Source organism: Mchenga conophoros, linkage group LG12, assembly GCF_057382185.1.
Source record: "Mchenga conophoros isolate Kocher_MC1m ecotype Shallow Benthic linkage group LG12, M_conophoros_male_GT1.1, whole genome shotgun sequence".
Classification (NCBI taxonomy): Eukaryota; Metazoa; Chordata; class Actinopteri; order Cichliformes; family Cichlidae; genus Mchenga; species Mchenga conophoros.
In genome coordinates, this window is record NC_140537.1 from 7,538,508 (window position 1) to 7,552,070 (window position 13,563).

Here is a 13,563-nt window from a genome sequence, read left to right on the forward strand (position 1 = left end):
AATACGTGTATGACATTTATTACACACAGATTCAGTGAACCCAATCCAAAGAGGAAGTCTGGAAGTCCGCCATTTTGAATGTAAAATGACATTTTGGCACAGTTTTAGTGTTTTCCAGGCATCGCTGGTTTACACATTCGCCTGCAAAGTGAGAGGTCACTGGTTAAATTCCATTTGGTTACTTCAGGAACTTTTTGGGGTTACTTCAGAAAGGGACATCTTCGTCAAAGCCATGTTTGTGGTGGAATTTTGATCATTTATCACTGGACATAAGATTTTCATCTCTAAAAATGTATTTTGTCCAGTCTGTCCCAAACTTCACACTTTTGATGACAGTCTGGCGACGACTACATGCCAATATCTGGTCACACATGGTGCCACAGTTCTCACATAACATTTTAATCAAGACTACCCCACTGTGATTGAAGCATTTCTTGCAAAACAATCATAACCAAACAAAACCTTTCCTGTTCTGTAAATGAACAGTAGGACAAAATGATTACTAGTCATTGCGGAAAGCACAATTAATGTTTTTGTTTACATCGTTGGAACGAGGAAAAATTCCCCCACCACAAAAACAGAAATACTCATGAAAGCAACCTGTAGTGCAAACACGAGGGCTGAATTTATTACTTCCTGCACTAGAAACCTGCCGATGTTGCTGATATGGATAGATCACCAGTCTTCCTTGTCTTTATCTTATTATCTCCTGTTGAGATGTCGCAGCAGAAAATGCAGCCTGGCCTGTTGAAACATTGTTTTTTTTTAGTGTTTCAACTGAAAAAATAGAATGCCTTTGATCCAAATGGAATGCATCTTGTGAAAAAAGGTGACATCTTGTGACATCACAAGATGATGACATAGATCCTTTGTTATGTCATCATCTTGCTGAGAGAAAAAACCCTTAAGTAGGAGCTTTGCTCTGTTAGACTTTAATGCTCAACGGACCTTGACCTGACAGCAAGCAAACCCTTTTTGGAGAGTTTTGAGAGAATTTTACTTAGCAATTCACCGACCAAGCCGACACATTTCACCATGTCAGCTCACCCATCCTTCAGCTCAAATGAGCTTGGATTAGTTAAAGGGAGCATTTTGGGAAAGCACTACAAGGTAGAGGCTTTCCTTGGAGAAGGGGGCTTTGGTATTGTAGCCAAATGTCGTGATACCATGACTAACCGAGCTGTGGCTATTAAAGTGAACAAGAGCCGCCCTGATATTCTGCAACAGGCGAAATTGGAAATTTTCATCCTGGAGCAGCTGCGAAGGTTGGATTCAGATGCCGCCAACATTGTTCAATGGGATGGCTTTTTTCACGACGGAGAGCGGGTTTGCCTGAAATTTGAACTCCTTGATCAATGCCTGAGGGACTACATATGGGACCGGAAAAACCACTGTCTCCCCATAAGCGAAGTCAGGCCAATTTTAGGTCAACTGACAAATGCTCTGTCCCACCTGGGTTCTGTGGGAATGGTGCACGCTGACCTCAAACCTGGAAACATCATGGTTGTAAACCGCCATGAGTCTCCCATCAAAGTCAAACTTATAGACTTTGGCCTCGCATGTCCTGCGTCTGCAGTGATGCCTGGTGACCGTGTGGGGACGGTTGGTTATTGTGCACCTGAGGTTATGCTTGGCCTTCCTTACAATGAAGCAATTGACATGTGGTCTCTGGGGCTGGTAGCTGTGGAGCTTGCTACAGGGCTGCCACTCTACCCTGGAAATGAAGACTATGATGTTTTGAAATTCATCATAGAGACTCAGGGTCAGCCACCAGATCATGTTCTAGACTCTGGCGTCTACACTGAAGACTATTTCATTGAAGACAAAGACAAGCAACAGCGCTGGACATTTAAGACTGACCAACAATTTCAGTATGAGACAGGATATGAGTCCCTGGAGACAAGATGCATAAAACTGACGCGTCTGGATGACCTTGAACAAATAATAATGTTTAGACGAGGACCAGAAGCTGGCCAACGCTTATTTGTCAGCTTAATTAAACAGATGTTGGCCTTGGATGCACACCAGCGGATAACACCCTCTCAGGTTCTCCGGCATCCCTTTTTCAGCCCTAAGAGTTCCCTGTGCATTGACATGAGTGCTGAAATATCACAAAACCCTGTGGTCTTTCAGCACCCTTCAAACTTGGAAAGCAAGAGATCACAGAAAATCAACTGCAGTTTTCAAAACTCGGTTGAATTTTCTCAGCAAGTATTCGTCCACACATCAGCCAGTCCATCATTCAGCTCAGATGAGCTTGAATTAGTTAAAGGGAGCATTTTGGGAAAGCACTACAAGGTAGAGGCTTTCCTCGGAGAAGGGGGCTTTGGTATTGTAGCCAAATGCCGCGACACAACAACCAACCAAGCTGTTGCCATTAAAGTCAACAAGAGCGACCCTGATATTCTGCAACAGGCACATGTGGAAATTTTCATCCTGGAGCAGCTGCGAAGGTTGGATCCAGATGCCGCCAACATTGTTCAATGGAACGGCTTTTTCCACGACGGACAGCGGGTTTGCCTGAAATTTGAACTCCTTGATCAATGCCTGTGGGACTACATAGGGGACCGGAATAAACAGGGTCTCCCCATAAGCGAAGTCAGGCCAATTTTAGGTCAAATCACAAATGCTCTGTCCCACCTGAGTTCTGTGGGAATAGTGCACGCTGACCTCAAACCTGGAAACATCATGGTTGTAAACCGCCATGAGTCTCCCATCAAAGTCAAACTTATAGACTTTGGCCTCGCATGTCCTGCGTCTGCAGTGATACCTGGTGACTTTGTGGGGACGGTTGGTTACTGTGCACCTGAGGTTATGCTTGGCCTTCCTTACAATGAAGCAAGTGACATGTGGTCTCTGGGGCTGGTGGCTGTGGAGCTTGCTACAGGGCTGCCACTCTACCCTTCGGAGAATGACTATGATTATCTGAAATTCATCATAGAGACTCAGGGTCAGCCACCAGATCATGTGCTAGACTCTGGCGTGTACACTGAAAACTATTTCATTGGAGACAAATACAAGCAACAGCGCTGGACATTTAAGACGGAAGAACAATATAAAGACTCTGTTCCAGGGACAGGACATGAATCCCTGGAGACAAGATACATAATACTTACACGTCTGGATGACCTTGAACAGCTAATGATGTTTAGACGAGGACCAGAAGCGGGCCAACGCTTATTTGTCAGCCTAATTAAACAGATGTTGGCCTTGGATGCACACCAGCGGATAACACCCTCTCAGGTTCTCCGGCATCCCTTTTTCAGCCCTGGCCTCTCTAAAAGGTTCCCATGTATCAACATTGAAAGACCATACTGAATCAGTCTCCAGCATGGCATCTTCCACCCTGGACAAAAGTGATAAAAATACAAACTGGGGTTGGAAAATGACATTAACAGCAAATTACAATGCAAAAATTAATTAAGCTGCTCCAAAAATGATCACTTTGGCTTCTTTTTTTTTAATTTTCACTCCCCCCACCCCAACCAGTCGTGGCAGAGGGCTGTCCCTTCCTGAGCCTGGCTCTGTTGAAGGTTTCTTCCTTTTTAAAGGGAGTTTTTCCTTCCCACTGTCGCTAAATGCTTGCTCATAGGGAAATCTTCTGATTGTTGGAGTGGCCAAAACTCTAGGGGAAGTAGCAATTCTTGTGAAAATTTAAAAAAAAAAGCCTACCAATCTTCAAAGCGCAGCAGTGGACACCTTACCATCACATCAGTCCTTCAATCAGACCTAAAACACCACCTTTACAGAAATAAATTCCATACAAATTGGAAATAAATTGCGTAATAATTGTTGTTTTTGATTGTTTATAAATATATAGAGCTACCCTTCAGCCTCCTAGTAGACATACCTGTGTTATGAATGTGAAACTCCTCTGATTTTCAGAAAAGTTGACCTCTGACCTTGAAGTCAAGGTCATTGAGATTTAAGCTTCACAGAGATTTTCAGTAGATGCAACCATGGTATTGACTTGAAAATTCTACACTATCAAAGACTTAGGTGCCCACAGCACCTCGCCATATACAAAAGATTTTTCTATTCATTTATGTATTATTAGTTTATTTATTTCTTCATCCCGCTCTCTCTCTTTTTTTTAATTCACCTTTCTGTTGCGATGCTCTGGACATTTCTAAACCCCACAAGTTCAGCCTCAATTTTCAACCCAATTTTCCTATACTTTCACTTGAACACGTCCAGCCTTCACCTCTCACCGGTCCTCGTCCCCTCTTCTCACAGCTTCCTGTGTGGCCTCCCAAATCAAACACAGGCCCAAATCAGCCGTTTCTTCTTCTCTGTTCATTCTCTCTTCATCTTTTCAGTCTTTTCTTGGCGGTTAACTCCCAGCATGGCAAATATGAACTCAGACAGTCCAATGCAGTGCTTTCACACAGTCATGTCACTGGTACTCTTTCCAGCTTGTAATTCAGAGCACATGTTCCATTAACATACATGCTGCTGGACCCTTCAGTGTTTTAGGTCAGTTGTACTGTCTTCTGCCTGCTGTTAATTCTTCAAATCTACGGTGTTGTTCTGTCTGTTTTCTGTCTTCATCAGGAGATTGACTGTCCTTTAAGCTTCTTCTCAGGATAAGGGCAGGATGAGAGGTGAAGCTGTAAAATTTCAGCCAAAGCCTGGCCTGTTTGTCGTTCCAATTATGTTAATCTATCATTTTGCCGCTGTACTCATCTGAGGTTGAGCCAAGTCCATGGGCACCTGTATTAACACACTAAGACATTTATTTAATATCATTTTCATTACTATTTCTTAGCACTTTCACTCTCTAATTCCTCTGTTTTCCTTTTGAAACGTCTCTCACAAGCTCACAAGCTATATTCAGACTTCCTGCTTCACTTCCTGCCAGACACACACACACACACACACACACACTCTTCACTTTACTGGATTTTCATCCGTTTCTACAGCCTAATCAAGCTCTTATTTTATGTTCACACTCTATATACCCTCTGTAACTCTACTAATTCTAATATAAAAAGAATGCACCCTCAGTACAGAAAAACAGAAAAGTCAGTGATGCACAAATGTAGCAAAAATAGGAAACATTAGAACTGTAAATGTTTTCTTCCTTGTCTGCAGATTAACAGTCCACAGGTTGGGTACTTGCACTCTGATTCGTTCCCTGGAGATGAAGGAGAGAGAGCTCAGAGGACAGCAAGATGGAGGAGTGAAGGAGAAGGTGGTGCAGCTCAGTGTCCAATCAGGAGTGAGCAGTTCTTTCACCACCTTCATTGCTGTCAACAAAGACAACAGAGAGGCGATCCAAGGACCTCTGCACTGCAGACATATTCTACCACCCTGTGAGGTTTGTTTAAAGCAAACAAAGCAATACCATGAAACTGTTAACAGCAGGATGTCAGAGTCAATAGAGAGGACTCAAAAGAGCAACTTCAAATCAAACTATTTATGTAGTAGGTGTTTCTTTGCCAATGTCTTTCCCCTGCATTAGAAAGTAATAAGCCAGATGGAAGTACAACACACATCTATGCATTTCTATAAAAACTGACCTGCCCTGAACTTATAATCTCTCTCTCTCTCTCTTTGTTTTTCCTTAAAGTGATGGCTGTCCATTCGTCCTGTAAAAGTTGTAAATATAAACCTGAATGAATGGGAGTAGAAACTGTGTGTGCGCATGAAGACATGCTTGTGTCGCTGAGATTGAACAGATTTATGTATGTTCACGTAGCCAAGTGATAATCATATATAATAATCACTGAATAGTAATAATGTTATTGAACAGGTTAAACATTTAGATATCACAAAAAGTTGCAAAAAAGCAAAAAAAAAACCCACACACAGCTGTGAAGTCAGCTGCACATGAATAACATTAGTACAATGACAACTTTAATCAGAGTGAGTTCAGAAGATCCAAAAGTGGGACACTAAAAACAAGCTAGTGAAAGCAAAAAGTGACTTTGAAAAATTTATTTCATAGAATTAAAGCACTGATAGGAAAAAAAACTAAACATGAGAAGAATGGCAATCCTGCAGCGACCAATCAAAGAAGACTGTAATGGCTGCATTGTAAAGAAGTGAGTGAAGAAAGCTGATTTTTTTTTAGTTTTTCTGAGATATGCAGAGTTTTAACGAACAATTTGAACACTATTATTCATTTACATTATTTGTTCTCAACAGAGATGGGCAGTAATGCGTTACAAGTAACGAGTTACTGTAATCCGATTACAGGCACTTGCCCTGGTGGCCATTCTTTCAGTGGGCATTTCTCAACAACAACTACAAACACTAGTGAAGTGAATGGGCATTTAATTAAATAATGAAACATTTAATTCAATAATTAATGGCATATTTAATTCATTCATTTTGTCACTCCTGGCCCTCCACACCTCACTGCCATGATTGTTTGTGTAGTTATTGGATTCTAAAACTACTAGAATAGAATAGAAAACACATAAGATGCAGTCTCTGTTTTTTCTTCACCTTATTAATTTGAACTGAACTGAAATAAATCCGTTCTTTTCTGTATGGTAATGACTAGGACCTGTCCCAGCTGTCTCTGGTGGATTCAGTATTGTCTCCAATGTTTCTGATAACTTCCAGTTTGGGAAGTTTCCCATGCAGGTGAGGAATGCAGTGACTGACAGACTACCCCTCCTTCATTTAGGACCCATGCCAAACACTGAGTAAAGACTTCCTTGCATTAAACCTGCATAGCTGTTTTCACATTTATAACAAATCACCTAAGTGACCGGCAGTGATCGTATAGTGCTCTGAGTTGTTGCCTAAACAAGCCCTCTTCAAATCGGAGTTACAGCAGAGAGAATATGGCACTGAAGCAATGATGACAGCTTTAATAACCTATTTTATCTTCAATTATTCTTGTATGAAATTCTCTTAAAGTAGCAACTGAATTTCAACCAACTCAGCTAGCTCTGCATATTTTATTTCCTCTGTTAAAATAAAATGTGGCGGAGCCCAGCTGTAATTGTACCTTGCATTAATATGGTGTATTATTGATGGTGACACAGCACTGCTTAGCATGTCGTCCTGAATCTCAGGTGTGCCAATGACCTGTGCAGTATATGAGGCACTAAAATCCTGGTGGATTTCTGGGATACGAACAGGACGGAGTCATGTGAGCTCTATCAATATTGCACCACTTACGTCTCAGACCTGTATTTATGTATTTATGCACTGAAATCGTGCTGTAATATCCAGTTAACTGTCCACATTTGTACTCTGTTTTTCCATTTATTATATTTTTTTTCATTAATTTGTCTGAAAAAAGATCCACGTTGTAACCAAAGAGAGACTAAATCAATGGTCTCTAATAGCAGCCAAATTATAAGAGCTTTCATTAGTGATGGTGAGATGAAGCCTTGTGATGAACTGAAGCTTTCCATCCAACTGGTCGACTCATGGTTCGAAGCATTGTGACGATTCATTGGCTCTACTGCGCCATCAAGTGGACGATTAAAGTCAGACAGGCTCAATGATTATAATGATGTGATGTGTAAACCTCTAAACTTACAGTTTTTTCTGAATGCTTAAACCCTAACTGTGATTCCTGTAGCACAATCTCTAAAACTATTCAGACTTATAGCAAAACCACTCACTGAGTTTGCAAAACTAAAAGCACATAAACTGCTTTGCACTCAGTTTGCAATTTTGTAACACACACTTTGCAAAACGGTAGGCACAATTCACTGCACAACACTCAATTACCAAATTTCCAACACACTCCTAGCAAAAGTATACACATGTATGGCTATCATTAACACTAATTTGCCAACTGTCTGGCACACTTTCACATGTGAAAACTTTTTTAGATAATTAGTTCACTTTGCAATCAGCCTAAGCACTATAATACAGGTAAGCTGTGTGTGCGGAGTACAATGGAGGGAGCAGAAAGAGTGAGAAGTAGAGGAGGCCGAGGAAGAGGACGTGGAGGTGAAGAAGTAGGATGAAGAGGATGACAAGGACAAGGAGGAGCAAGAGGAAGACGAGGAGGGGGGAGAGGAAGATGAGGAGGGGGGAGAGGAAGGGTAGGAAGAGTAAGAAATAGAATTGCTGATGACAATAGTGGACCATGTAATCAACCATGTAATCAACCGTGGAATGACCCTGAGGGTAGCTGGCCAACGGGTCCAGCCTAACTCGAGCCGCTACACTGTAGCAAGTACCATAAGGACATCTTGAAATGAGAATCGGTTAGTACAGTCACTTCGCACAAAGATTTGTAGCACTGCCATATGCCAATGAGAAACACACCAATACCATTGATGTAAAAATACTGAAATTGTTACTTTACAGAATTGCTAGATGACCAGATGCTGGGGGCAGAGGAAGCATGTTCACTGCAGACCAAGTAACCCATATAGTCATTATGGCGATTGCAAATAATCCTATACTTGGAAATGAACACTTGTGTTTGTTTTGATGTGTTTCAAGTACACCAGTACTTGAAGTTTGGATCCCTCTATGCTTATGGATCTATGACAGAAGTATGAGCTCAAACTGACATAGCCTACCTTGTGCACAGAGAAAGCAAAAGCCAGATGTGTTTTGTATTCATACCATCAGTGTGCAGTTGGCGCATTGTGTGCTTAGTAGATGATGGCTTGTGTGTACTGTTTGATACGGAAACACCATTTTTACGAAGGTGTGAAGAGTTAATCTAGCTGTGTTTGCTTTTGCAAGAGAACTACAATGTTTTGATTATTGGGTGACAGGTTTTCTTATTTGTGTGAAGAGTTTTGCAAAATTAGCCAATAGTTACAAAAAATGTGCTTAGGCATTCAGAAAAAACTGTAATAAACTAAAAGACAGAAATCAGATTATAAGATCTGTGGTGTTGTTGATTTATATTATGGTACTTATCATTTGTGATATTTATTACTGTGTGCATACTTTATTAGGAGAGATGAGATTAAATGTTGTCAGACAAATATTCTCTTCCTTGCTGGTTCCATCGAAGGAGAAATGTTCAAGTAAGTATGTAACTGGGACGTAATCCAATTCCACAACACAATGTGACGGGGAATCAGCTGTGTTTTGCTGCCCAATTTATTTAGAATCTGGTGCAAACCGGCGAGCCAGTTCCTGAATCAGTCACGTGGTACGGACTGCCCGCGAGGCCTCGAACATCACTGCATACGTAATCAAAGCAAGCCTCGATACGCGCTTTACAAAACTACCACGAGATTACCCGACACACGCTTCAAAGCTTCGACACACAGGAGACATCACTACTGCACACAGCCTTCACACGACAACAGGTGCACCACACTGCTAAGTGTGTTTTGTGTTTAGAGTTTTGCTAAATGGGAGACTGAGCTTTGAATAGTGTTTAAGATTTTGGCAACAGTGGGACTGATTTGATGAAAGAGTTTTCATAGTTGACAGTTTAGTTTTTACAATGGGGTTTAGTGTTTTAGCAATTCAGAAAAACTCTAATACACCTGTGCTTTTCCCAGCAACTGAGGCTTTTACCCTGCACAGTTTAAGGTATGATAAAGCACTGACCTTATAAATGGCACAAAATACACATTTTAGCTGGGAGCTGGTCATTCACAGGGGAAAGGCTCCATTGTACAACGACAACAACAGTAGTAATAGTAATAATAAATTATTATTAGTCAGGCAAGTATATCATATACCAAACATGCTTCCAAACTAATGACATTTTTTTGCATTCTTCACATCAGGTCAAAATGTACTTTTTTTTAAAAAGTGACTGGCACTGCGGAAATGGATCTACAGCACCACTTAAGAAATTTTAAAGAACTTCTAACAACTTATTTACAGCTTGAAATACGTGTATGACATTTATTACACACAGATTCAGTGAACCCAATCCAAAGAGGAAGTCTGGAAGTCCGCCATTTTGAATGTAAAATGACATTTTGGCACAGTTTTAGTGTTTTCCAGGCATCGCTGGTTTACACATTCGCCTGCAAAGTGAGAGGTCACTGGTTAAATTCCATTTGGTTACTTCAGGAACTTTTTGGGGTTACTTCAGAAAGGGACATCTTCGTCAAAGCCATGTTTGTGGTGGAATTTTGATCATTTATCACTGGACATAAGATTTTCATCTCTAAAAATGTATTTTGTCCAGTCTGTCCCAAACTTCACACTTTTGATGACAGTCTGGCGACGACTACATGCCAATATCTGGTCACACATGGTGCCACAGTTCTCACATAACATTTTAATCAAGACTACCCCACTGTGATTGAAGCATTTCTTGCAAAACAATCATAACCAAACAAAACCTTTCCTGTTCTGTAAATGAACAGTAGGACAAAATGATTACTAGTCATTGCGGAAAGCACAATTAATGTTTTTGTTTACATCGTTGGAACGAGGAAAAATTCCCCCACCACAAAAACAGAAATACTCATGAAAGCAACCTGTAGTGCAAACACGAGGGCTGAATTTATTACTTCCTGCACTAGAAACCTGCCGATGTTGCTGATATGGATAGATCACCAGTCTTCCTTGTCTTTATCTTATTATCTCCTGTTGAGATGTCGCAGCAGAAAATGCAGCCTGGCCTGTTGAAACATTGTTTTTTTTTAGTGTTTCAACTGAAAAAATAGAATGCCTTTGATCCAAATGGAATGCATCTTGTGAAAAAAGGTGACATCTTGTGACATCACAAGATGATGACATAGATCCTTTGTTATGTCATCATCTTGCTGAGAGAAAAAACCCTTAAGTAGGAGCTTTGCTCTGTTAAACTTTAATGCTCAACGGACCTTGACCTGACAGCAAGCAAACCCTTTTTGGAGAGTTTTGAGAGAATTTTACTTAGCAATTCACCGACCAAGCCGACACATTTCACCATGTCAGCTCACCCATCCTTCAGCTCAAATGAGCTTGGATTAGTTAAAGGGAGCATTTTGGGAAAGCACTACAAGGTAGAGGCTTTCCTTGGAGAAGGGGGCTTTGGTATTGTAGCCAAATGTCGTGATACCATGACTAACCGAGCTGTGGCTATTAAAGTGAACAAGAGCCGCCCTGATATTCTGCAACAGGCGAAATTGGAAATTTTCATCCTGGAGCAGCTGCGAAGGTTGGATTCAGATGCCGCCAACATTGTTCAATGGGATGGCTTTTTTCACGACGGAGAGCGGGTTTGCCTGAAATTTGAACTCCTTGATCAATGCCTGAGGGACTACATATGGGACCGGAAAAACCACTGTCTCCCCATAAGCGAAGTCAGGCCAATTTTAGGTCAACTGACAAATGCTCTGTCCCACCTGGGTTCTGTGGGAATGGTGCACGCTGACCTCAAACCTGGAAACATCATGGTTGTAAACCGCCATGAGTCTCCCATCAAAGTCAAACTTATAGACTTTGGCCTCGCATGTCCTGCGTCTGCAGTGATGCCTGGTGACCGTGTGGGGACGGTTGGTTATTGTGCACCTGAGGTTATGCTTGGCCTTCCTTACAATGAAGCAATTGACATGTGGTCTCTGGGGCTGGTAGCTGTGGAGCTTGCTACAGGGCTGCCACTCTACCCTGGAAATGAAGACTATGATGTTTTGAAATTCATCATAGAGACTCAGGGTCAGCCACCAGATCATGTTCTAGACTCTGGCGTCTACACTGAAGACTATTTCATTGAAGACAAAGACAAGCAACAGCGCTGGACATTTAAGACTGACCAACAATTTCAGTATGAGACAGGATATGAGTCCCTGGAGACAAGATGCATAAAACTGACGCGTCTGGATGACCTTGAACAAATAATAATGTTTAGACGAGGACCAGAAGCTGGCCAACGCTTATTTGTCAGCTTAATTAAACAGATGTTGGCCTTGGATGCACACCAGCGGATAACACCCTCGGAGGTTCTCCGGCATCCCTTTTTCAGCCCTAAGAGTTCCCTGTGCATTGACATGAGTGCTGAAATATCACAAAACCCTGTGGTCTTTCAGCACCCTTCAAACTTGGAAAGCAAGAGATCACAGAAAATCAACTGCAGTTTTCAAAACTCGGTTGAATTTTCTCAGCAAGTATTCGTCCACACATCAGCCAGTCCATCATTCAGCTCAGATGAGCTTGAATTAGTTAAAGGGAGCATTTTGGGAAAGCACTACAAGGTAGAGGCTTTCCTCGGAGAAGGGGGCTTTGGTATTGTAGCCAAATGCCGCGACACAACAACCAACCAAGCTGTTGCCATTAAAGTCAACAAGAGCGACCCTGATATTCTGCAACAGGCACATGTGGAAATTTTCATCCTGGAGCAGCTGCGAAGGTTGGATCCAGATGCCGCCAACATTGTTCAATGGAACGGCTTTTTCCACGACGGACAGCGGGTTTGCCTGAAATTTGAACTCCTTGATCAATGCCTGTGGGACTACATAGGGGACCGGAATAAACAGGGTCTCCCCATAAGCGAAGTCAGGCCAATTTTAGGTCAAATCACAAATGCTCTGTCCCACCTGAGTTCTGTGGGAATAGTGCACGCTGACCTCAAACCTGGAAACATCATGGTTGTAAACCGCCATGAGTCTCCCATCAAAGTCAAACTTATAGACTTTGGCCTCGCATGTCCTGCGTCTGCAGTGATACCTGGTGACTTTGTGGGGACGGTTGGTTACTGTGCACCTGAGGTTATGCTTGGCCTTCCTTACAATGAAGCAAGTGACATGTGGTCTCTGGGGCTGGTGGCTGTGGAGCTTGCTACAGGGCTGCCACTCTACCCTTCGGAGAATGACTATGATTATCTGAAATTCATCATAGAGACTCAGGGTCAGCCACCAGATCATGTGCTAGACTCTGGCGTGTACACTGAAAACTATTTCATTGGAGACAAATACAAGCAACAGCGCTGGACATTTAAGACGGAAGAACAATATAAAGGCTCTGTTCCAGGGACAGGACATGAATCCCTGGAGACAAGATACATAATACTTACACGTCTGGATGACCTTGAACAGCTAATGATGTTTAGACGAGGACCAGAAGCGGGCCAACGCTTATTTGTCAGCCTAATTAAACAGATGTTGGCCTTGGATGCACACCAGCGGATAACACCCTCTCAGGTTCTCCGGCATCCCTTTTTCAGCCCTGGCCTCTCTAAAAGGTTCCCATGTATCAACATTGAAAGACCATACTGAATCAGTCTCCAGCATGGCATCTTCCACCCTGGACAAAAGTGATAAAAATACAAACTGGGGTTGGAAAATGACATTAACAGCAAATTACAATGCAAAAATTAATTAAGCTGCTCCAAAAATGATCACTTTGGCTTCTTTTTTTTAAATTTTCACTCCCCCCACCCCAACCAGTCGTGGCAGAGGGCTGTCCCTTCCTGAGCCTGGCTCTGTTGAAGGTTTCTTCCTTTTTAAAGGGAGTTTTTCCTTCCCACTGTCGCTAAATGCTTGCTCATAGGGAAATCTTCTGATTGTTGGAGTGGCCAAAACTCTAGGGGAAGTAGCAATTCTTGTGAAAATTTAAAAAAAAAAGCCTACCAATCTTCAAAGCGCAGCAGTGGACACCTTACCATCACATCAGTCCTTCAATCAGACCTAAAACACCACCTTTACAGAAATAAATTCCATACAAATTGGAAATAAA

General features: G+C 41.9%; 1 protein-coding gene across 1 annotated transcript; it reads left to right on the plus strand.

Annotated features, from left to right (window-relative positions):
- The first annotated feature begins 948 nt into the window (after window positions 1-948).
- LOC146562071 (uncharacterized) lies at window positions 949-13,563 on the plus strand. Its single transcript, XM_085295020.1, has 3 exons — window positions 949-3,308; window positions 5,095-5,320; window positions 10,722-13,563. The coding sequence occupies exons 1-3, from the start codon at window positions 1,036-1,038 to the stop codon at window positions 13,101-13,103; spliced, it is 4,881 nt and encodes a 1,626-aa protein (XP_085151146.1). The 5' UTR covers window positions 949-1,035; the 3' UTR covers window positions 13,104-13,563.